Consider the following 25,143-nt stretch of genomic DNA (forward strand, 5'->3'; position numbering starts at 1 on the left):
CACATCAAATAAGTTATACTACAAATGTAGTGTAATATGCCTGGACTCATTTTTTATTTTAACTTGGTGTGGCCTACACATGTCTGAATGTTTCATTTTCCCTTTGGCCTTCCACTGAAGACTCTCATTGCGAAAATCCTCTATATTATGGATAGAGTAGCTTGCTAAAGTATTTTTGGAATGCTTAAAGGAGATCTTGAATTAAGGTAAAAATGTATGTGACACCTTTTTTTATGCTTTTGTGGTTTATAAAAAAGGCCTGTCAGGGATTTTGCCTTAGGATTTTTTGTTTTGTTTTGTTTTCACTTTTGTTTTTGTCAAAAACAAATAGTCATAAAAGAGATGGGTGCTTCCTTTTTTTCTTCAACTTTACAATATCATGAATATCAAGTCTTGGGTTAAGTACTTTGCTGTAACTCTCCATCACAGGACACGGAATTGGGTGCTCTCAGTCCTGGAAAGCACTATGACGTTGAATCTGTTTTGGTTTTTTTCAGAGCATATCTTCCAAGTATTTGTCAGGGATTTGATTTTAAATTGGTGTCCTCAAAGCCAGACCAAAAACAAAAAACCCCAACCCAAAATAGTCAGACTGTACAGTCTGAATAAAAATAATTTCCCATCTCCAGTCAATCAGGATTCATCCCATGGTATTTGTGATCATAAGTGTACTAGTTCACGAGTTATCTATGACATCTTCCAGGAAAAACAGCAGACAAGACCTGCATTTCTAATGTAAAAACAAAAGTTGGTAGGAAAAAAATTCTGTTAACTTTTCATGCCTCCTTCTTATATTGTAAAGGGTACACCCTATCTATTTTTTTTGTGCAGGTTTACCTTTAAAATTATGTATGTGTTTTTTTTACATTTAGGTGATACAGTCAGGACTTTACACTGTACACGCAGTTGTGGGAATTGTACACTTGTAAGCCGCTCCTGCAGTTTCTCATAGCCCCAGGCCGGAGGCAGGGGGTTTGCATGCACAGCTGCAGGACCCAGCCAAAGCTATGGTTAAGCTGGGGGACTTTAGCTCCACCCCTGCTGAGTTCTTCAGGAGCATTAAGTGGCCTACATTAACCTCTTCCAGTTTTCTTTCTGTGGCCACACATTCTCTTGATCTTTGCACAGACTAAGCCCTCTCCCTAGGATATCTGCTCCTTTGCCTTCCCCTGTAGCACTGCTTTCTGTGTCTATGGTAACAGAAAGAGGGAGGGAGGCAGGCGTGCTGTGCAGAGGGACTGCCAGTGAGAGAAAGGCCTTGCGAAGAGAAGGAGGCCTGAGAAGAGGGTTGACATTGGTGGTTGGGGAAAAGAGGGTGACAGGAAAGGGACATGGGAGAGAAGGAAAATAAGATATTTGCCCTTCTGTAAGCCCTTTTATCAGAGGATCTCAAAGCGCTTTATGAACATTATGGAATGATGCTTCCCAACACCTCACTTTACAGATGGAGGGGCAAAAGCGCAGATTACATGCTTTCCCCAAAGTCACTCTGGAAGAGCTGGGAATAAGAAGGGAAATGGTGTGTGAATTAGGAGTTTAATGGAGATTCACATTTTCATAAGAATATTAAGTGGAGGTGACTTCCCCCCTATTAAAATGAAACTAAAAGCTTGACATTACTTTAAAAGAAAAATGTCTGGTGGAAAATTATAGGAGAATCCTTACATTTGTTACTATTAGCATTTCAGGTTAAGCAGTTAGAACTTCTAAAAATCTTGTTTTTCGCTATTTATGCTATTGGTTTACTTTGTGCATTTCTCGCAGATTAGACAATGGAAATAAAATAAGTGGTCTCATTTCTGTGTCCAGTCAATTCCACCTTCAAATTCTCAAGTATTAGTACAGTGCTGCAATACTGGTTGGTTTGTAAACTTCAGGGATATACTGATATGTTCTTTTTAAAACTATTTCCATTGAATTTTTAACGGACAGTTTTTTGTATTGGACAGAGTTTTTGTTCAAGCTTCTTTTTACAACCATATTTAACCTACCCATTTATTTAAAACATAAAGAAACCTCATGAACAATGCATTTTGTTTATATTGGGCAGGTGCTTTATTATGGAGGATAGAGGGTATCTCGTGGCACACCCAACTCTCATTGATCCTAAAGGTCATGCTCCGGTAGAACAGCAGCATATTACACACAAGGTTTGGCTAAATCATGTCTTTTTTTTTTCTTTTTTTTTTTCCCCTTTTTTGAAAGATTACGGAATGTACTGAAGTCACTTTTTATGCCTTTTTAAAGTAAAATTCTCTTGTTGCCTTCTCAGGAACCCTTGGTAGCAAATGACATTCTAAACCACCCAAACTTCGTGAAGAAAAACCTCTGCAACAGTTTCAGTGACAGAACAGTTCAGAGGTTTTATAAATTTAACACTAGCCTAGTGGTACGTATTGTTTGTTTTCTTGTTTTACTTTTTGAATGTATTTTGGTTGGGTTGGATTTACTTTGACTGCCCTTTGCATCAGTCAATGTTGATCACCAAGAACAGCAAACGGAGACTCAAAACCAACTCATTGTGAAGGGCAGCACATGGTGGCCCTGTAGAAACATAAAATCAGTGGGCTAAATTGTACAAACTTTGCTCATATGAGTGGTGCCAGGGATTATGAATGTGAGTATTTGCCAAACGTTACATAATCTAGCCCAGAAGTGAGAGCTGAGAAGTTATTTTCTCTATCTTTTATTAAGGGTATTTTTTAAATGTTGGTTTGGATTCTTCTGCAGTGGATCCCAGCTCCTTATGTCCAGGCACCAACCCTCTCCGTTGTCACATCCTAGTGTGCACAGATGGGGTCTTCCTCTTTACTCTTACCCTTCTCATTTGGAGCCTTTTACACTATTAGCTAGAGAGTATTAAGTAACAAAATAGAAAACAGATCAACATACATTTAGTATAATTTGTCAAATTGAAGTCTTCTAAAAATCTCAGGTAAAGACTGGTGATGCTGTCTCATATTACGGTGACCAGACAGCACATGTGAAAAATCGGGACGGGGTGGGGAGTAATAGGAGCCTATATAAGAAAAAGACCCAAAAATCCAGACTGTCCCTATAAAATCGAGACATCTTGTCACCCTATCTCATATAGAGCTTCCCCCTGTTCTTTATCTTGCAAACAGATTGTAATCTAATATTCTTGTTTGCAGTGTTGTTGTAGCTGTGTTGGTTCCAGGATATTAGAGAGACAAGGTAGGTGAGGTAATCTCTTTTATTGGACCAACTTCTTTTGGTGAAAGAGACACTCTGAGCTCTGTGGCGCTCGAAAGTGTCTCTCTTTCACCCACAGAAGCTGGTCCAATAAAAGAGATTACCTCGCCCACCTTGTCTATATAACATTCATGACAGCCATATGTTGTTGTGCAGAGTGTACTGACTACTATGTCACAAATCCATCATTACAAGATCACTGTGGAATAATATCAAAAACTCTAGGCTCTGTGAGAGAAAGCTGTTGTTTAAACACACTTTTCTAGGGTTATTAGTAAAAGTGTCAAGAAAATTTCTGAAAGCTCAGGCAAGTTAAATGGATCTGTGTTAGAATAGGATAGATTTTAACATTTTCCCTACAGTTGAAATGCAAAATGGGTTGGGGGTGGAGGGGGGCAGGAGTTTTGTTGCAAAGGAAAATGCAGAGGACAGAAAGCAAATTTAGATTGCATTGTGTGAGTCAGAATCGGGAATGCTTTGGCTTTTCAAATAGTTCACAGCTGAAGTATATTTTTATAGTACGTGTGCCAGCAAGTTGTCAGAAACTTGTGATGGCGCCTGCCAGCCAGAACTGAATCTCTGTGTGAAGGTAACAGGTAATTGGCATCAGGGCATGCGCAGGAATTTAAATTTCACTGCTTTTGTGGGGGGCACATTCTGTGCCTCCATCACGGCCCTGGGGGCCAGAGGAGCTGTCAGCTCCCGCTACAGCCCCGCGGCCGGAGGAGCTGCTGGTTCCCACCGTGGCCCCAGGGGCCACAGGGACTCTGTGCCCCCACCACTATTGGGGGAGGAGAGAGGAGAGCTGTGCCCCTGCTTCCCCCCACACACACACTTGTGCACATCCTTGATTGGTATGATGAGGAAGGAAAGGGAGGAGAGATTTATTTGAATGAAGTATTGTCCGCTGTCAGGCAGGATTACTAGACTAGAGCCCATTCTGGCACATCATAATGTTATAACATAAACAAATGTTGTTAATCTTTAGGAAAGTGCTTTGTCATCCAGTACTGGCTCAGTTTTGCTCATCTCCCAAGCAGGCTGATGAATTAATTTGTATGCCTGTTATCTGAAGAAAAGGCATGCTACGGTCATGTTCCCTCGTAGTTTTTGCTTCAGCTTATGGTTCTATAAATGTGCTTGGGGAGGGGGAAAGATTTCAACTCACTGGGTAGTATGTTTCCTACTACATCTTTGACATGCCTTGCTTCGCCCTAGGGTGATCTGACAAACCTAGTGCATGGCAGCCACTGTTCTAAATACAGACTGACAAGAATACCCGGAACCAATGCCTTTGTTGGAATAGTCAATGAAACCTGTGACTCTCTTGCGTTCTGTGCCTGCAGTATGGTAGACAGGCTCTGTCTGAACTGTCACAGGTAAGAGTGATTTGAAATGAATTGGCAAGTGCAGGTATTGGTTTTTATTTTATTGCAAATGAAGACCGAGAGCGCTGGTCATTTCGTAGGGTAAGCTAACATGTCTGGCGCAACTCCTGTGTCAGAGCAAAACAAATATTGTACCTGCATAAATAAAATGTATTTTATGTGTAATGAGTAGGGTTATGCTCCTCTTTTATAAGGGTTTGCAGATTTATCAGGTGCACAGTAGTTTAAAAAAAATTGTCATCTAAGCCTTGTGGGCGTTTAAGCCATTTTCTCCTCCATTCCTTGGCTTTTGCCAGTGCTCCCTTTTGTTTCAGGCTCAGGCATGTGAATCACTTTGCTTACAAATAGTTCAACTAGTGTGAGTACTCATCTGGGGCAAAGTCACTCCCAGGTCTGAGTGTTTGCAGAAACAGGACCTTCTTTACAGCCTAGTAACACTTGCCTTTGGGTGTGGAATATGATGGATTGTCACATAGGTGCCAAGCTTACTGCCTTCACACCCTGTCCCTGCAAAGGGTCTTGACTACAATAAAAACAATGTGGTAAAGCTGCACAGGAGGGAAGGAGCTCTGTGTGTGATCACCCTGGAGAGCTACGCGGTGGGGGAAGAAGAAGAGATTTTTCTGCTGCTTAGCACTCATGGGCTTGGGAAATGTGGCAAGGAGAGGGCTAGTAGCTCCACAGGTCCATTGGGGATATTCATCTCTTCTGCAACTCAGAATAGGAGCAGAGGAGTTGTTCCACATGGGGGAGGGAGGGTTCCTTTCTCCCAGCTGAGTTTCTAATGCTCAGCCTGACTATGAGTTCCTAATGACTCAGCTGCAGCAACCTGCATGGAACTTGGAGGGAAGAGCCCAGGTTGCTGAAGGGTAGATTGTGGAGAAGACACTAGTAAGTCAACCAGTGCACATGAGGCCAGTATGTTAGCTGAAGTTTCAATGTCTTGGTAAATAAATAGTTCCCTTAATAAATAGCCAGTTTAGTCTTACAAATCGGGTGTCTTTTCAGTACATGGTCTGTAAAACACTGGCTGTATGCTGGGATTAGGATTTGGACTTCAGTTTATATTGATGCAACTGGCCATTTTTTCTTTTTTCTAAAGAATGGAACAAAACGAATGTGAATGCCCTTGTGAATGCCCTCTAGAGGTCAATGAATGTACTGGCAACCTTACCAATGCAGAAAGCAGGTGAGAACAAGTATCTCTAAAACTCGAGTAACGTTGTTGTGAGTATTAAATGTTATAACCCTTGAATATGGACTACTTTCTCATACTACCATATATGCAGTGCCTGGTAGAATATATGCATCCGAAGAAGTGGGCTATAGTCCACGAAAGCTTATGCTCTAATAAATTTGTTAGTCTCTAAGGTGCCACAAGTACTCCTGTTCTTTTTGCGGATACAGACTAACACGGCTGCTACTCTGAAACCGGTAGAATAGAGTGATTAAACAGTTGGATTATATTTAGCAGAGTTTAATTTTTTTGATTGGCTCTACTGCAATTCTTTTTTGTGACATGATCTCAATTATTTTCCCCGCTGTAGGAATCCTAGTTGTGAAGTCCACCAGGAACCGATGACATTCACAGCAATTGATCCTAGCCTACAGGATGCTCTTCCACAATGTATTAACACGCGGTGTAATCAGAGGCTGGAGAGTGGGTAAAGTGCAATGTTTTCCCTCTCTGAAAATACGTGCAGGGCTTGAAATTATTAGGCGCTGTTATTTATTCTAATACAGACAAATCTTCCCTTGACGCTAAATAAATTAAGTGCTATAAAACTGTAGCCATGATCCTGATGCCGCCATGCAGTAAACTTGTTTGAATCATCTATCTGCTATTAAATGCATTAGAGAGCCTCAGTGACACCCTTTCTTGACTACATTGAAGTCAATGGAATGCACCAATGTAAGTGAGAGGAGAAATGAGCCGTAGAAAGGACAATGAATTCCACCTTTCAGCTAGAGGGGAAAGTGCCACAATATTTGCCTACACTTTTTGAGAAGCAGATCTTAAAAGGAGAGTGGTCATAGAAACATTGGGAGTAGGCACTGCTTAACCAAGGATTTCTGTCAGAAAAAAATAAACTATGTGTCACTTAAACTGTGATATGAGTGTAGTAGGCTTGCTAACCATGGCACAGGTCATGGCTAGTAAAGATCAGGGCCAAATTCTCTGAAGCACTCAGTTTTGTGGAGTGTGGCAGAGCAGGTGGAGTGGCAGGGAGCCAGTTACAGCTCACTGATTCTCTGCCCCTGACACTGGTTAGAACAGCCTGGGGACTGCTCTGATTTGTGCCGGTTGGCTGTGGTCTCCAAGAAATGGTCCATCAGCTGGATAAACCCAGAGTGTATCATGCTTCAACCACACCTTCTCAGTGCCCCTCCCAAGCCGAAACACCCCTTTCACTGGGGCATTCGAAGAGAGAGAGACAGGACCCAGACAGGGGTTCCTTCATGCTGAGAGAGTCTCCAGCCAAGGAGTTTCAGGCGGTCTGCTCTCCCTTAGCATTGCCTAAGTGGTGCAGAAAGAGGAGAGCAGTCCAGTGAATCTGGCCCTTTATGACAAAGCTGCTCTTTCCCCATATGATTTACCTTGTGTAACTTAAACCCTTATGACACTTCTGTAGCCAATCATCAGAGCTGTGAGGCTTTATGGACAATTTTGGTTCCAAGTTGTCTAGTGACTATGAATATACTGAGATACACCCAACCAAAAATGATTTTCTTTAAGATAAAGCCAGCCTTTTTCTTCACTTCCAGGGATTGTTTTGGCGTGTTGGACTGTGAGTGGTGTATGGTGGACAGCGATGGAAAGACCCATCTGGATAAATCCTACTGCGCACCTCAGAAGGAATGCTTTGGTGGCATTGTGGGAGCTAAAAGCCCTTACGTGGATGACATGGGTGCGATAGGTAATTCTGGTCTTTTAATGAGGATATATATTTAACTGTTAAACTGCCAGTATTTTGTTGCATACACCATCAATGTAGGTGCATAAAAGTCATGTGCTGAAGCCTTGAGTTTATTTTAATGTTATAGAAATGCTGATTTAAACTTATTTGCAACGTATTTATGCTCCGGTTTTTGGGTTTTTTAAGGAGATGAGGTGGTCACTTTGAACATGATAAAAAGTGCTCCGGTTGGTCCTGTAGCCGGAGGTATAATGGGATGCATCATGGTGCTCGTTCTGGCAGTATACGCATATCGTCACCAGATCCACCGGAGGAGTCACCAGCACATGTCACCTCTTGCTGCACAGGGTGAGCTGATAAGTTGTGAGGGAGATATTCGCAGTGAGGATAAAAATCCAGCTGTTTCGTTCATTCTTCTGCCTAGTTTCAAAGATCATTTTTTGGTTCATCCTTTGGGAATGCTTTATTCTTGCTTCTCTTCTGATTCCCATTTTATCTCCCAGTCCCCTCCTTGCATAACTGATGTACTTACTGTCCAATGTACTTGTGTACCACTGCCCTCTGCTGGGTACAGAGCTAGACTTGCGGTCTCCTTGGGAAGACCTGGACAAAAAATGCTAAAACAAGTCTCAGAATGCTGTGGATATGACTTTCCTAGAGCTAAAGCAGTAAACCCAGCTTAATACCAGTCCTGTAACTTCTGAATAGTAGATTGTTTTCTAGCAAGTAATAGTGCTGTTGCCAGCAGTTTATTAGAATTACAATATTCACAATGCCTCCTCCGGGGCTGCTTTTTGGTTGTATCTTTTCTCCCTGACTCCTCTCTTGCACTCTGAGAGAAATTCATCATTGTGGCATCTTTTACTTCAAAAAGAAGGGAAGAAAAGCAAAATTGTTATTATTTATTTATTTGTCATACACTAATACTAAAAAAAAGCTCCAGCTGAAACTGGGACTCTATTGTACTAGACACTGTACCAATAGTGAGAGGCAGGGCAATCCGGTTTGCAATCTAAGTAGTCAACCAGACAAAGTGTGGTAGAGGAAACAGGCATGGGGAGGGGAAGTGATTTGCCCAAGTCTCAGAGCTGAGAATAAAACCCAGGTCTCCTGAGTCCCTGTCCAGGGCTTTATCCACTGGACCATACTGACTCAGTCTGAGCCTGTTCACTAAACTTTCTGCATCACTCAAGTCTTACACATACAGTTCCTTTCAAGGGTACCTGGCATATCCTCTTCCTGGTACGTCCAGCCAGCCCCAAAACAGGGATTCCAAAGCCCATTCCCAAAGCATAGTACTCCAGCACAAGAATGCAGAGTGCTTCCACCACTCCACCAGGCTGACAGTTGTTAATAAGAGAAACATTTTGGATCAACTTAACAGTTGCATTTTTCTGTTTGTAATGGTGTGTAGAAATGTCAGTGCGTATGTCCAACCTGGAGAATGATAGGGATGAGAGAGATGATGACAGCCATGAAGACAGAGGAATCAGTAAGTGCTGAGCTGTGTCACTGTAAAATGTGCCAGTATTAGGCTAAGGGTTCGTGAGCTTCTTGCTTGGGCTTGCTATAGTGTGGAGGGTTTTTCATTTCTCTTAACACCTTGATATGACAGTGTAAGCTTTGCTCTGGAAAATAACAGGGCCAAAGTATTAACTGACTTAGTTTGTAACCCTTACTGTCCTTCAGTCTCACCCAAAAAAATTATTCTTAGTTTTGGGCCATATAGTGCCCACTGGTGTGCAGTGGGAGCTTGCCTGTTCTGCCACATTACAGCGTGGCAAGCTCTCTTGGAATCAGAGAAGATTAGGGTTGGAAGATTGCTCAAAGCAGGACCAACCCCCCAGCTAAATCATCCCAGCCAGGGCTTTGTCAAGCCGGGCCTTAAAAACATCTTTGGATGGAGATTCCGCCACCTCCCTAGGTAACCCATTCCAGTGCTTCACCACCCTCCTAGTGAAATAGTGCTTCCTAATATCCAACCTAAACCTCCCCCACTGCAACTTGAGACCATTGCTCCTTGTTCTGTCATCTGCCACCACTGAGAACAGCCAAGCTCCATCCTCTTTGGAACCCCCCTTCAGGTAGTTGAAGACTGCTATCAAAACCCCCCTCATTCTTTTCTTCTGCAGACTAAACAATCCCAGTTCCCTCAGCCTCTCCTCATAACTCATGTGCTCCAGCCCCCTAATCATTTCCGTTGCCCTCCGCTGAACTCTCTTCAATTTGTCCACATCCTTTCTGTAGTGGGGGGGCCCCCCTCCGTGGCCCAACTAGCTCTGGGAATGGCTTTTAGAATGCTGAGGGACTGCAGTTATGACTGCATGGGGTGTGTAAGCTCTTACCCATGAGCAGCCTTGGAAGGGGCAGGCACAATCTGGCCCTTTAATTCCTAGCTTCAGTTCAACAAGAGCGTTAAATGAAAAATAAGTAAATCCTGTTTGCACTTAGTTCTTCGCCGTTCAGTTATGACTGTGCTACTATAATTCTATTGTATAGTGATGGGCCCAAGGCCTCTGGATTTTGGGAGAGATCAGAATTTCCCATGTGGCCCTGTCCTTAAAATGGGCTGAATCAAAATTCAAGATCTGAACAACGTCAAGGGTTCAAAAACCAGAGCTGGATCTGAGTTCTGCAGCTTGTATCCATTGATACTAATATAGCTCATGTGAGTCTGACTTGCTTTTCAGTTTAAATGTTGAGCAGACTTTAGATGCCTCCTAGGTCTCTGTGTTCTGGCATTGCTCCAGGGAACCCTCATAACTTTCATTAATCAAAGCAGACAGTGGGGTAAATCAGAGTTATGTTCATCCTGCTCTCAGCACTGGACGAGGACATGCACTTCTCAGCAAACCTTTGTCCCATCATTTCTGTGATGTGGAAGCTCGTAATCCCTATAAGAATTTCATAGCAGCATCTGAAAGAAGTAGTTTATAAAACATGTCTGATTCCTTGTTATTGAATTGCTCCATTAATATAACTTAATAAAAACACTCTGTTTAAAACAGACCCTGCTCTTTTTTCTTTCCTAGTCAGCAACACTCGGTTTATAGCAGCTGTAATTGAGCGGCACGCCCACAGTCCAGAACGTAGACGTCGGTACTGGGGGCGATCGGGAACAGAGAGCGATCACGGTAAGACCTTTAAACCCCCCATGAATCTGCATTCTCAGCTTGTTTCAGATGTTTGGCAACATAGGGGATAAGGCCAGACCAAAAAAAATATATACTGCTTCATAGTTAAACAATTTTGACACCTCTGAATGCATGACACTGTCCAGCAATGAAGCTATTTTTGTAAGAGCAGTGTTATAACATGAGCTATTTAGCTTAATGCCCCATCCTCTGCATCTTATTCTTATATAGTGTTAGTTTTGTTGGATGTCTGATTGACTGGAATTCAAACAGATAGAAAAGTGACCAAGTTTACCACACCATTTTCCCTTGGCTAAGCCTGACAGTTAATTCAACATCTCAAAAACCATTCAAGAGGTAAAGTTTATTGTCTTCATGACAGCAGAGAACTAATTCCATGCCCTTTGCTGTGAAGCTGGCATTCTTCTCTTAAAGGTGACCTTCACAGCTTTTTATAAAACTACCTCTCCACTCAAATAATATCTGCTGTATGCCTTCTGTAGCTAGCTAAACTAAGCCTGGACTAGACTATGGGTCAAATACTCCCTTAGCCTTTGTGTTGGGCATTCAGCACATACTGCTGCAATGGGAGGACATTTTATGTGCAAATCAACTTTTAAAAAGATTATCAACGTTTACTATATTTATAGTAATGGTGTTTGTGCTAGTGTCATTTAGTGTCTGATGACATTTCCATTGTCAACCCTTTTGGGGGTTATCATTTTGTCATCATATTTCTTTCCACTCTGAAAAACAGTTGGGTAACTCTTTTTAATTAGATCTGTATCAAGTTATTGACCCATCAGGAAGACTCAGTGTAAGTTAAGTCAAGTCAAGGGTAGACAAGGCTGTCTGCCGGGGTGTTGGCAGTAGCTGAATGTCATCTTTATCGTGTTTAAATCAGACTCATTATGTTACTACATCTGATTTTGTATTATTAGAGTTTGATATCTTACACTCCTAGAAAGTCCTCACTATCTGCCTTGACAGCGTGTAGCACTGAGGTGCCAGCAGGGGTAATCTCCTGCCCAGCTCTTTAAAGATACATATTACTTTTATTTCTTCTTCGAGTGATGGTCTTTATTGTATTCCACTGTGAGGTTATGCATACACATCATGTGCCTGGAGTTGGAGAGTTTTGAAAGCAGTGTGTGTTGGTCCATCCATGCACCCTGGCTCTCTTTGTGCTTCCTACTAAGATGGTAAAGGGCAGGGCAGACCAACCGCCTCTTCAGTTCCTTCTCACCATTGCATGGTCTGGGTCGGAACCTTCAGTGTCCTCATCTCTGACATCATTCTAAATAAACAGGTGTAAATAGTTCTATTCATTCTTAAATAATTTGGAGATTAGTAGTTTTACCAGTTTTTAATAGTTTGTCGTTTTAGAGTAGATTATGGAGTGCCCACCTTTCCGAACCCATTTGGTTACCGCACTATACCCAAAGCTCTGGGCTTCAAACTCTGTACCTCCTGCCCGCCATCTTTCTCGGTCAATGATGACCATCAACGCTGCCTCTATGGCATGGGAGAAGCTCAGTGCAGTATCTGTCAGTCCTTCCCCAGCCATACCCAAAAAGGGCGGGCTCTGTGCCTCTATAAATATCTCAAGGAGGTGGCCATGAGACCCCAATTGGACCTAGGCTGGGAACTACCCTCCCCGTTTATCAGCCTGATTCAGTAAGGAGTGCACCTCCCACTACAAAGTCTGACTCTGGTGCCAGTGAATCCATTACTACAGATCCCATGGCAGGGCCCAATCAGGATATTAGGAAGCATTGCTATAAACATGGGACTAAGTCTTCCTCTAAGTCAACGTTAAAAAAATCGGACTTTCCATCCACCAGCTCTGCTCATGAGGACTTAGGACGTACTAAGTCCTTTAGGCATGAGAAGAATGGTCAGAAACATTGGGTTGCACCACCTCCAGAATGGCCCCCACTGGTACTGCCATCCCCGGCTCCTCACAAGACCCAGGACCCTCCCAATACCGGTGAAGTCTGACCACGGCCGGATACCAGCTTCGGCACCAGCTCTGGCAGCCCAAACAGATAGAATCCCTCTCACTCATGGGAGATCCGGATCCATGGCTGCTTTACAAGACATTTTTGCTTTCCCAGATCCAGAATCCCCCCACTCCATCAGGACCTTCAGTCCCCAGAGAACTCATCTCCCCTAAGAGAGCTCCCTGCAGTACTGAGCCTGTCACTCCCACCACATATAACATACATGTCTCTGGCTGCACCAGTGTTGCCACTGTTGGAACCCCGTCAACCTTTTCTTCCTTGGGGGATTCAGACCCACCGGAAGAACTGCCTCTCCCATACTGCTCTTACCCATTTCCCAAAAGACTTGCATGGGAACAGCCACCGCCACATCTGCCTCTGAGTCATTAGCACGGGACCTCTACGAGCATCCATTGATCCCTCCAACTGGCCATATTGAGGACCCTGGGACCAGTACCCTCCTCCTGAGTTCTCTAGGGAGTCGCCTCCTGCTTCCCCTCCAAGGGAACCATCAAACTTGCCCTCGGATCTGACGACCGAGGAGAATACTATGCTCTGGTTCCAGCGGTTCCACCAGAACTGAATAAACTACCATCATCGTCACTGGAGAAAGCAGTGACTTCGACATCTCCTTCTCCCCTGGATGACGTCAAGCAATTCCAAGACCTGCTGCACAGTTGCTGGGGAACTTCAGATCCCATTAGAGGAAATCCAAGACACTCAACACAAGCTCTTGAACATCCTCCATACCTCAACGCTCACAAGTTTTGCCCTCCATGTCAACAAGGAGCTGGCTAGAATGGTGTGGCACGCTCCCGCCACCTGTGCTCCTACCCTCAAGGGTGTGGAGAGACTATTGTGTACCAACTAAAGGCTCAGAATTTCTATTTTCTCACCTCTCTCCCAATTCTCTGGTGGTTCAGGCTGCTTCCAAAAGATCCAAGCAGCAAAATCCTAGATCTATGCCAGTAGTTAAAAAGGAAAATGCTTAGACCCATAGGCACCAGCTACTTGGGTGCTCTGGGGCTCAAGTACCCAAGGAAAAAAATAGGGGGTGCTCAGCACCCACTGGCCACACTGGTTCCAGCCCCCAGGGCTGGCTGCCAATCAGCTGTTCAGCAGGTGGGATGCACTGGGGAAGGGCGGGACAGAGAGGAGGGAGAGCGGGGCCTCGGGGGAGGGGGCAGAGTGGGGGCGGAAAGAGGTGGAGTGAGAGCGGGGCCTCAGGGAAGAGGTGGAGCGCCCACCAGTAAAAATACAAGTCAGCACCTGTGCTTAGACCTACTGGGAAGGGGGTTTTCTCATCCTCCAGTTTACAATTCAAGATAGCCAATTATCAAGCGCTATTGGCTAAATATGATTTCCTCAGTTATGCTGTTTGAGGAATTCACCAGCAGTCTCCCACATTAGGACTGTACCTATTTCCAAGCTCTCATTGAGGAAGGTAAATTAATAGCCAGAACCGCATTTGATGCGGCTGATACTTCCTCTAGGGTCATGCCTATGGTCATCATTATGTGAAGGGAGTCCTGGCTCCATTCTACAGGATTCCCCAGGGAGGTCCAGAACACCAGTGAGGACCTCCCCTTTGATGAATCCCACTTCTTGAAGACAGACGATTCCCTGCACACCCTCAAGGATTCTAGGGCCACCCTTCAATCACTGGGCGTTTATACACCTGCCCCCAAAAGGAAGTTTCATCACCAGTCAACCACACCACAGTATAGGTGCCAACACTTTCACCACCAAAGACCATCCAAACCATCACGTAAAAAAAAAAAGGTTCAAAGGTCCCTCTTTCCCATGCCTCCTGCTATGGCGTCGACATTTCAATCTCAACCCTCGGCCAGGAGATATTTTTGATGCGAGCTCGACATCCGTGAACCGATAAGCTTAACACCTCACAACCACACTACTCCATTTGGGGGTCGTCTAGCACTCTTTTTCAACACCTGAAGTACAATAGACAGGTGGGTGCTGAACATCATCCACTATGGCTATACAATCGAGTTTGTGACACTACCTCCTCGAAAACCCCTGTTCCCATCTCTTCGGGGACCACTCTCATGACACTATTCACACCTAAGAGGTGAGCTCTTTACTGCAGTGAGGGGAAATAGAACGTGTTCCTCCACCACAATATCATGGAATGGGATTTTACTCGACCTACTTCTTCATACCCAACCAGAAGGGCGGGTGAAGACCAATCCTCAACCTCTGTCATCTCAGTTGCTTCATCCACAAGCTCAGATGTCTGTCATGTTGGCAGCGATAATTTCATCGTTAGATAAAGGTATGTAGTTCATGGCTCTCGATATGAAAGACTCCTACTTTCACATACATGTTTGTCCCACCCACAGACACTTTCAGATTTATGGTGGGATCCGACCATTTGTAATATAGAGTGCTACCATTCGGGATAGCTACCGCCGCCAGGGTATTCAAAGGTATTTTCAGTGGTGGATGCTCATGTCAGACATAATGGCCTACTTTTTTTCCTGTACCTCAACAACTGGCTGCTCACCGCCAGATCCTATCAAGAGGCCTACACATGTATTTCTATGATCCTCCACCTCCTCACCTCTCTGGGAGTCAGTGTAAACATCGAAAAGTCTGTCTTCACCCCCACGCAGTCTGTGGACTTCACTGGGGCAACTTTGAACTCTATCACTGCGAGGCTTACTCACAGACAGGTTCCAGACTATGAACGAAATCATTAGCTCGCATTATGAGCAATCCTTGAGTGACGACCAAGGCATGCCTGTCCATACTTGTCCACGTGGCCTCATGCCCATAGATCACTCCATTCGGGAGACTCCACCTTCGTTATCTTCAAGCAAGACTACAGTCAGTGTCCTCACCAAGTCATCTATGAACCTTCCCTTCACAGTTCCCATCGACATACTGTCCTTCCCTCCAGTGGTGGACAAACATTTAATCATGTATATATGGTGTCCCCCCTCTTCTCCAGGCAAAACTGTCATTACTGTCGCGTCCCGACTAGTCTGGAAAGCTCATGTGGACAACCACACTACCACACAAGGGACATGGACACCCCAAGAGTCCAGGGGTGTGCACACTGATGTCCTGAAACTTTGGGCAGTAAGGAAAGCAGGAGTTTTTTTTTTTCCCCATTCATCCACTCACCGCATCCTGATAATGTCGGACAACACTGCAACTGTATTGTATATCAACAAGCAAGGGGGAGCAAAATTGCCTCAGTCGGAAGCACAAAGTGAGCCAGGGCACTTGCGTGGACCAACAGCACTGCCGTCAAAACTCTCCGACCCTGGGGGTGTGGTGCGGATGTGTAACCTCACAGTGGAATACAGGTAGGGACCACACATCTCAAGAATCTCCAGTTACAGGTAAGTTACTTCCTCTTTTAGATATCCATAGCTTCATCGCAGATAGGAGAGACCAGATTCCCCATCATCATCCTGTTTTTTCTCAGCTAAAGGGACACTATGACTCAGATTGTGAAAAGTAACGAGTGATTTCAGGTGCCGAAGGTGACACACCTTTAGAGAACCCTGATTTTCCAAAGATCAGTTTGAGAATCCAAAAATTGAGGCAGCCAAGATCATTAGTCACTTTTCACTACTCTTGGACAGTATCTTCTCAGAGAGGGAATTCAACAATCGTAAAAACTACCGATTGTACAGATAACAAAAACAGTGTTCTCTTTGGAATGGGAGGGGTTGCCTGGGAGTAGAATACGGTTGCCCATTGGGCCAGGGAACCAGGCACTCTCCAGCAGGGCAGTGAGGTCCGCTGCTTATTCCTGCTCTGTCCTCTACCTCTGCTTCCCAACCCCATAGTTACCTTCTGTGTTCCCCCGTAACCCTGCAGTAATAACCCCGGACCTGCCCCTGACATCCCAGGTGACCTTGCACAAGTGAGTTAACCTTTCTGAGCCTCAGGCTATGTCTACACTACAGCAGCACAGCTACGACAATGCAGCTGTGCCATGGTAGCACTCGCTACATCAATGGAGGAGGTTTTTCTGCCAATGTAATTAATCCATGTCTCCAAGAGGTGGCAGCTAGGTCGACAGAATAATTCTTCTGTCGATCTCGTTGCATCTACAGTGGAGTTTACATTGACCCAACTAAGTCACATTGAGTGTGAATTTTTTCATAGCCCTGAGCCATATAGCTAGGTTGACCTAATTATTAGGTGTAGACCTGGCCATACTATCCTCGTTTGTAAAGTGTTGCTAGTCTATCTCACCTGAGTGCTGAGTCTTAAGTTATTTAATATTTGTAAAGTCCATGAAGATAAAAAGTACTAAGTATGTGTGAAGCTTTATCAATGACTAAAGCAGCAGCACAGTGGAAAAGACAGTTGTACACCTTAATATATGTGAAAGATTTGCAGTTTAACACTTGAGTCACATACAATTCAGTATCTCTTCTCTCAAAGAAATGAGAGATTTTTTTATGTAGAAGAAATGCAAGACCAGAAAACAGCTGAACAGAGGTTGCTAGACCACACAGCAAATACATGGTGAAATCAATAGCATTAAACTGTATTTTTTAACAGTCCAGTAACCAGTTTTTCAACTAATTTACATTAGTCTCAAGACCCTAAAACAGTTGAAAGGTAACAAAACATAAGCCCTCATTTAGCAGGGAACTAAATTTTCTATTTTTTGTGGGTTTTGTTTTCAGAACTGTTATACTGTTCTCATAGTTACAGCACATAAATGAAGTTCAGGGAATGCTATGACCAAACTGAAATTCACTTTTGGTATTCTAGATTAAACTAGCTGCATGAGATGAAAGCCTCTTTAGGAGTTAGGTGATATAAGATGTATTTTGATTATCTTTCTTTCTTGGTAGACCAAATTAATATTCTTGTAAGAAATCCAGTCTGATCAGTTGCAAGGATGCATGTGATACTTTGAACACAGGCATATCAGGCTGCTTTGAGGGTTTTGCAGTAGATATGCTGTGGCACTTGTCTGAGATCAGGCAAGATTTCAGGCAGCTGGTAGGCTGGGTACATTGTGATACTCACTTAGAGTATTTCCCTCTGTCTCCCTGCTGTAGCCATTTCATTTCATGAGATTTTAGCCAGAAAAGAGTCTGCAGGATTTGGCTTGATTAATCCATTCTAAGTACATTCTTATAGATTCACTAGATGTAACTCTTTAACGCTGTGTGTGTGTGTGTGTGTGGATGGATGGATGGATGGATGGATGGATATGTATATATTTAGTTACAAAACATTTCTACTCAGCTGTCTACAAGCAGATTGGTTTGGCTGTCACAAATCTGAGCAGGGCAGCTGATAGGTAAGTACTGATAGATGCTGGCAGTAGATTCATCAGAATATTAATATTCTGTTACTTCTGAAACTTTAAGGAAAGTTCTGTAATATTTTTTTACAAAAATCCCAGAACTTTGAAAATAGAACACTTTCATCTGCAAGGATCTTTTTCATTTTAAATATATATATCATTTAAAAAAATCATACAGAGATAATGTGAAGTATTTACCATTAGAATAGTTGATGGCTTTTCTAAGGAAGTTTTAGTTTATTAGGAATGGGAATAATGCACAATTTAAAGAGTGTAGCTCAAATTTGACTTAGTTTTTGTTCCTTATCTATTTGCAAAGTCCAAATAATTTTTAAGGCTTTTGTCTCCAAAACCATACTTCTTCTTTATTGTATATTTTTAAATAAATGCCAGTAGGTAGATAGGTTTGTTTGTTTGTTTGTTTGGTAGGGAACCAGATATTTCAAAGTGAGGCTGCCAACAGGCTATTTAAAAGCAGGGAGAAGAGGGAATTATTTTAAAACTGTACAAGATTGTCTACTGTGTGTCTTTATTTTAAAACTGTTTGTTTGTTGGGCCCTATTCTGTAAATTATTGAGTTCCTCCATTGATCTTAATGGGTTTGGGGGCATTCACTACCTTGAAATGTTGGGCCTTTTGCCCTAGACCATCTGTTCTTAATGGTATTGTTTTGTGTTCTAGGCTATAGCACTATGAGTCCTCAGGAAGACAGTGAAAATCCTCCATGCAATAATGATCCACTATCAGCTGGTGTTGACGTTGGAAACCATGATGAAGATTTAGATCTGGATACCCCACCTCAAACAGCTGCACTCTTGAGTCATAAGTTTCACCACTACAGGTTGCACCATCCAACTCTTCATCACAGCCACCACTTACAGGCGGCAGTCACAGTGCACACTGTGGATGCGGAATGCTAATACATTTTATTCTTTGGGAAAAGATGACAGAAGAAATGCAGTTTGTTAGCAACGATCCATACAGCAATGGGGAGCTTTGTGGTTGTGCTTTTACCAGGAGTGGTTTAACTACCTTCCTAAAGAAACTGTTACATGCACACAACATTTACATTTACAAAATGTAATGTTGGCTCTGGAATGGAGGGAAAATGAGCATGATGAATGGACCTGCCATAACATTTTAATAAAATGCAGCGGGAGGCCTGTTAGACCTCCAAACACAGAGATAAAAGTTTATACACTAACTAAAGCTTTAGGAACCCTGTTAAGCTGAGCCAAGAGAAGGGAGAGCTCAAAGAAGATGAAGATGTTTTACTTTCCTTAACTGGAAGAGTATAAATCTGTGCAACCAGAGACAAAAAGGGTGCTGGATACAGAAATGGGTTTTTTGAGGTTTCCGTTCGTCTTTTAGAAAGTACATTGCTCTTACAATTGCTGTGTGGGACCTGGGACAATGCATCTCAAGATTTTTAAGTAAAGGATTATTTTTCTACTATTTATTGAACTTGAAACATTCATAAACTTTGGGGAAAGGGGAAAAACACATTAGTGACTATTGACAAGGACAGCATACATTCTGTGTGATGGTGAAGTCATTCTTCCAAGGAAGGTGTCTGCTTCTTATTAGCTGATATTCATCCACAGCCCCACTTTGCAAAAAGGGAAAATGAAGAATCACTCTCAGATTTGTTTACATGTTTTCTAACCACAGTCGTTTTGTGTAAACTTTACCACCTGATTTGTAATCGGTTGGGTTTTTTAAAATTTGCAAAAGGGAAGAATCCTCTGCTTTCCTACCAAAGCACTAAGTATTCTCCCTGTCTTTACACCTCTGACCCACTCTTAAATGCCCTCAAGATCTGGGACAGGATTCCCTTCACTGTAATAATACAGTTTGAACTGCATTAACGATCAGAGAATTCCAAAATGAAAAACATCCCATTTCTCTGTTTCCTTAGACCATTGGCAAAACCAGAAGGTGGTAAAACACATTGTAAAATTCAGGTTGTTACAGAAGGTTTCTGTTGAAATCGTAATTATAAACTGCTGCTGTTTATCTGGAATTTAATACTGCTTTGTGATTCATGCAGGGATTAATCAAGTCTCGCTAATACAACATGGGGCGTCATAATTTTAAATTAGTTTTAAATCACAGTGTTGTATTTTAGATTCACATTGTGTGATTAAAATGTTCTAAAACATTCTTGCACTGTGCATATGGTAAACATCCATTTATGTAGATTTTTTTTTTTAAGATTTCTGAATACTGTTTGAATGAATAGGGTACTTAATACTGTATTATGTAAAAAAAAATTGGTTCATAAACAGTACAGTAAAGTAAGTATATGTGTGATATCAGGATACCCCTTTATACTATGTATAAAATTTCAATCTCTAGTGAAATAAACTGTATAAAGTATAGTTCTGTGAATTACTTATGGTTGAACTCCGATTATTCCCTTTCATTTCCCTCTCATTCTGTGGCTGAATGGGCATCTCAAAGGAAAGTTCTGTAAACTGTCAGGACTCCTCTCTTATTTCAATGGTTCTATCTCTAGTTCTGATGGGCTTAATTTTTACAGGCAGTTTACAGTATTTGTTTTAAAAATCTATTTTAAGAAGCCCTGTTTGTAACTACTTCGAACAGTAAATCTCCTGGGAAAGTTCAAGCACAATGCAAGCTTACCTTAGCCAATAATAACAGCGTATAGAAAAAATAAGGTATTGAAAATGTGGTTGTGTTTGCTTTGCTGTTTATTGCTGGTTTTATGGTGGTGGTGGGTTTTTTTTGGCTGAGCAGGCAGTTCCTGAAAGATATTAAATCCTGTTCATGTTTTTGAGATGTTCATGCTAGAATCTTGTTTCTTTTTTTGGAGCACAGAATATCTTTGATCTTTGTGCCCGACTTACTGGGAGTTCTGAGTGAGACTCAACGGTAATACCTCTTGGGCAATGAGCTACTACTCTTTTCATATTTGCCAAGGGAAAGGGAAAATATGCCATCTCAGCATTAGCGTTAGGCCAAACAAAAAGCATATGTAGTTAAGAAGCAGGACATTTTAAGCATAAAAGTGAACGTGGGCTTCAGCCTTCAGAGATGGAAATTGCTGAAATAAACAAAAATTGCAAAAGGTTTTGTAAATAGTTTGTACTGTATATTAAGCACAATCCTGTAGTTACTCTTAAGTAATTATCCAATCCTGTAGTACCCCTACAGAGCTCTCATTTTAGTCCACTTTAAAGTGGATTAAACTAAGTCACAAAAAAGGCACTCGGTGCAAAACAAAAGTGTCCACACAGGGGGTTACTGCAGAATAGTTATGGCATTCCAAATTCACATGCTAGCTTATGTCACACTAACTTCCCCATGTAGATAAGTCCTTAGTAGAGGCTCTTGAACTAATGGAGTATACTACCGTTCCCCCTAGTCCTTTAGTTTGAGTTATAACAGTATAGTTTTCTTTACGTGTACAGTAGCATAAATGGAAACGAAAGAAAAAAATACAATTGGCCAGATCCACACCTGGTGTAATTAGTATAGCTCCACTGAAGTACATTCTGATTTACACCAGCTGAGGATGTGGCCCTTTTTCGTTATCAGAAAGAGGCCAGGTAAGTAAAGCCCTAATTAAACTAACAATATTATTTACAGAATGTACATACAAATTTATTAACCTTGTAATGTCATATTTATGAGCTAGAAATCAATGTCCCGCTACTCCAGTGTATCCACTGTAACATTTTAATAGCTTCAATCTGAAATCTATGTATAATATCTAATTGTTTTATTGATGTGTGTGAATGCAGACAGCATAAAGGAAAACAGATTAATAACACTTACACCACTTAGCGGAGAGTAAATTACTAATTTTTTTAACTGAAATATTTTACCTAGTTGTGTTTTAAGTTAAAACATTGCCTGCTAACGTGTGAATAGGAACAGACAGCAGTGTGTTCTCAGTAGCAAGCCTTAGTTTCTGGAAGTTGCTTCTGTCAGAAATACATCTAAGCTGCATTGAGGAAGCATTGTATGACATATCTCTTTGTCCAGGCTTTCTGCTAGTTGCTTAATCAAAACCCCAGCAATCAGCCTTGGAGGTTGCTGAACTGCAAGGGGTCGGGGTGTGTGTATTTAGTCCTTGTTTTGTTGTTTTTATTCTTAACCATTTACAGTACGCCCAGTTCCTATGGAGAGGGACCCCTGATATGTGCTTGCAATAATGAGAACAGCCGAAGCTTCTGCTATTACATAACTTGAGAATAAGAAGAGCTGCGTTGGCAGACTATTAACTTCATTATGAGAGTTTCTAGCTCTGTAGCCATCTTAAAGCCCTGAGCTGATAGGTGGTACCAGTCTGAAACAACAAGGTGAACAGCTCCATATAAGTCCCTACCCTGGCTATCAAAGTAGTTGTACCATGATTGTCATCCCTCCCGGGTGAATGGTGAAGTTCTTAGCCCTTTCTCACATGCATTCCTGCCTAGATTTATATAAGGACAAACATACTGTCAACACAGTGCCCAGTTCTTTGCCCCAACCCTTAAATCAGCCACCCTGCAAAGGGAGTAACCGGTCTCTGGTTTGTCCTCTCAATTTTAGCTACTTTGAGATGCAATTGAACACAGGAGGACTTTTGTCATACCCTTGTTTTATTGTAGAGTACTAAGCAAGGACACCGTTCCATAGTCTACAGAATGTACAGGTTTACCAAATCCCAGTTCCAAGCACTTTGATAGCTGAAAGCTGGCTGTGCCCATTCGGGGACACGTGCTCTTGGCGAATCTGCTTCAATGTGAGACATTTATTGGACTGACAAAACAAAAAGTCCAGTATATAAAGAGGTGCGAGTGTTTGTCTACAGGAGGGTGCTTAGTGGAGTGAGAGAATGAAATAAATGTACTCAGAAAAGATGAGCTGCAGCATTTTTCTTTTTAATGAGGGTCTTGCTGCCATGCCCTCCCCCAGCTATTCAGCAGTGTTGACTGAGGTTCAAGGACACACAAAGAACTGTTTGCTCAGATGAGTTCCCAGGAGCCTGCTGGATCTTAGCTCTAACCAATAGACCATGTGGCCTTTAATTAATTTTTACTTGCTTTGATTTCTGAAACTCTCTCAATTAAGTCAGCCTCATTACACACGTTTTCTCTTCATTCTTCCAGGAAAATGAATTTTTAAGCCTGTTCAGTACTAAAGATATGATGAGCTTCATTATATATGTGTGTTCATTGAGCCTAAATGATCTTAATGCCTTCAGTAATTTTAACAGATTATGATGTGTTAATGGCTATTGTGTGAGTATGGCTCTTATGAGTAACCCAGCTAGTCCACTCAGGTCAGTGAAGCTGTTTACATGTTCAAGATTTATAGCTTCACAATGGATCAAAGAAGATTATTTTTACTTGTTGGAATTATTGCTTTGGCAACATGATTTTGAAAGGAAAGTTGGTTATAAGTTGTCTAGAGACATTTTGTCAGGCACTTAAATCATGAAAAGTTATCTGAACCTTGCCCATTCAAAGTGAGAAAGGGAACAGAAGATAATTCATGAAGTACTCACAAAAGCCAGCAGTATGGGTGCTGATGATAGTGAATCTTGTAAGGTTGTAAGGTTCTGTTCAAAGAGGTGAAACAAAAAATGATAAAAGAAATGTGTTCAAATTGTTGCAAAGCTGGTGACATATAAGAAAAATCTGTTAAAAGGAAGAAAGGAACTTGCTGCACAAGGCTATACTGGTGATCTGGGGAAGGAGACCCAATGAATAAAATACTGGTGTTGTTAAATTCAAAAGCATCTGGCCTGTTGGTGGTGGTCTAAAGGCTGGAGAAGGGAGCCTGTTGCACCATGCCATATGGAAGTCCTTAAAAACATGCCTGTCTTCATTCTTTATTTTGCATCTCATGGTGTGATGGCAGTTGAATAATGGACCAGTCTTGCATTAGAATGTTGAACATTTCCAGCTTTTTTTTAATTGGTGGATTAAACTGGGAACTTAACTCTTCCACCATAACCATAGGTAATAAAATTAGACGTGTGCTGAAATAATTTGGCACTGCCAATAGCAGGGAAAAAAGAAAGTCTGTGAAATAGTTATAGTCCAAATGTATATTCAATCTCCAATTTTCTCTCTTAGAGAAATTTTATTTAGTTGAATTCTACTGTGAATTCTAATGGCATAATGTTGAATTTCTGTTTGAATCTCACATCATTTCAAGAGTTGCAAGTTCTAGTAATTAATCTACAAGATGTAATTCTTGCACAATAATATTAACAGCTCAAAATCTGTTTATTTTAATTGCAGCCAGACTGAAAAAAAAAGTTTCTGAAAACATAAACCTAAGTGAGTTATTTTTGTAACCTCATCCAGAAAACCTGCATAACAGGAGAGTGGAATTTTTTTTTCCTCCTCATAAAAACAGAAAAAAACTATAGAAGTCAGTCTGAGACATCAGTAAGTGTTTCTTTTTCTCACAAACAGCAAATAAGTCACATGACAGTTTCTGTGGAAACCATTCCTTTTTATTATTGAATAGGAAAATAGTTTAAACTCACATAAATTTAAAATGCCCATGGGAAGGTTTCTGTGTTGCCAATTTTCCACATTTTAATAAGTTATTACATTTTTTAGGGACAGCCTTATGGATTATTGTGAAATGTCCAATCTAAACACTGAAGTCTCGCAGAATGGTAAATGACAAGCTAGCTGTCAGACTGAAAACCAATGACCAATGAGATGTATGTGACCCTCTCTCAATATGTGCCAGTTATTCAGTCACTTACTGTGTGACTTGAGTGCCAATGCATTACAGAGATTTTTGTCAGTTCTTCTTTCCACAAAGAGCCAGATTCTCAGTTGGTGTAAATGAGAGTAATAATGGGGCTATGCTGATTTACACAGCAAAGCATCTGGCCCAATGGTTTGATTTCACAATTTTCATGGTACCTGTGTGTGGTTTGGTTTTTTGTTTGGTTTCCAGGGGTGACAGTAACTTAAAAGGACTTACCGGTACGTCGGAGTCCTGAGCAGGGGGCATGGCCTCAACCAGAAGAGGCGGGGCCTTTAAATACCCAGGTCCTTTAAATCACCTCTGGAGCTACGAGCTGCAGAGGCGGCTGGGAGCTCAGGGGCGATTTAAAAGTCCCAGGGCTCCCCGCAGCAGCTGGAGCCCCGGGATCTTTAAATCACCGCCGGAGCCCTGCCGCCATTACCCCAGGGCTCCGGC

At 42.1% G+C, this 25,143-nt stretch overlaps 1 protein-coding gene across 1 annotated transcript in view; it reads left to right on the forward strand.

Annotated features, from left to right (window-relative positions):
• CACHD1 (cache domain containing 1) overlaps positions 1-20,352 on the forward strand; it is a 203,710-nt gene extending 183,358 nt beyond the window's left edge. The window contains 10 exon segments of the mRNA XM_005300064.5: positions 2,051-2,150; positions 2,273-2,389; positions 4,432-4,592; positions 5,704-5,790; positions 6,149-6,265; positions 7,368-7,519; positions 7,706-7,867; positions 8,934-9,011; positions 10,552-10,653; positions 18,643-20,352. Of these exon segments, the coding sequence (XP_005300121.1) occupies positions 2,051-2,150; positions 2,273-2,389; positions 4,432-4,592; positions 5,704-5,790; positions 6,149-6,265; positions 7,368-7,519; positions 7,706-7,867; positions 8,934-9,011; positions 10,552-10,653; positions 18,643-18,881 (1,315 nt within the window). The 3' untranslated portion in view covers positions 18,882-20,352.
• Positions 20,353-25,143: the final 4,791 nt, after the last annotated feature.

The sequence above is a fragment of the Chrysemys picta genome, chromosome 8 (assembly GCF_011386835.1).
Source record: "Chrysemys picta bellii isolate R12L10 chromosome 8, ASM1138683v2, whole genome shotgun sequence".
In the NCBI taxonomy this organism is placed as follows: domain Eukaryota; kingdom Metazoa; phylum Chordata; order Testudines; family Emydidae; genus Chrysemys; species Chrysemys picta.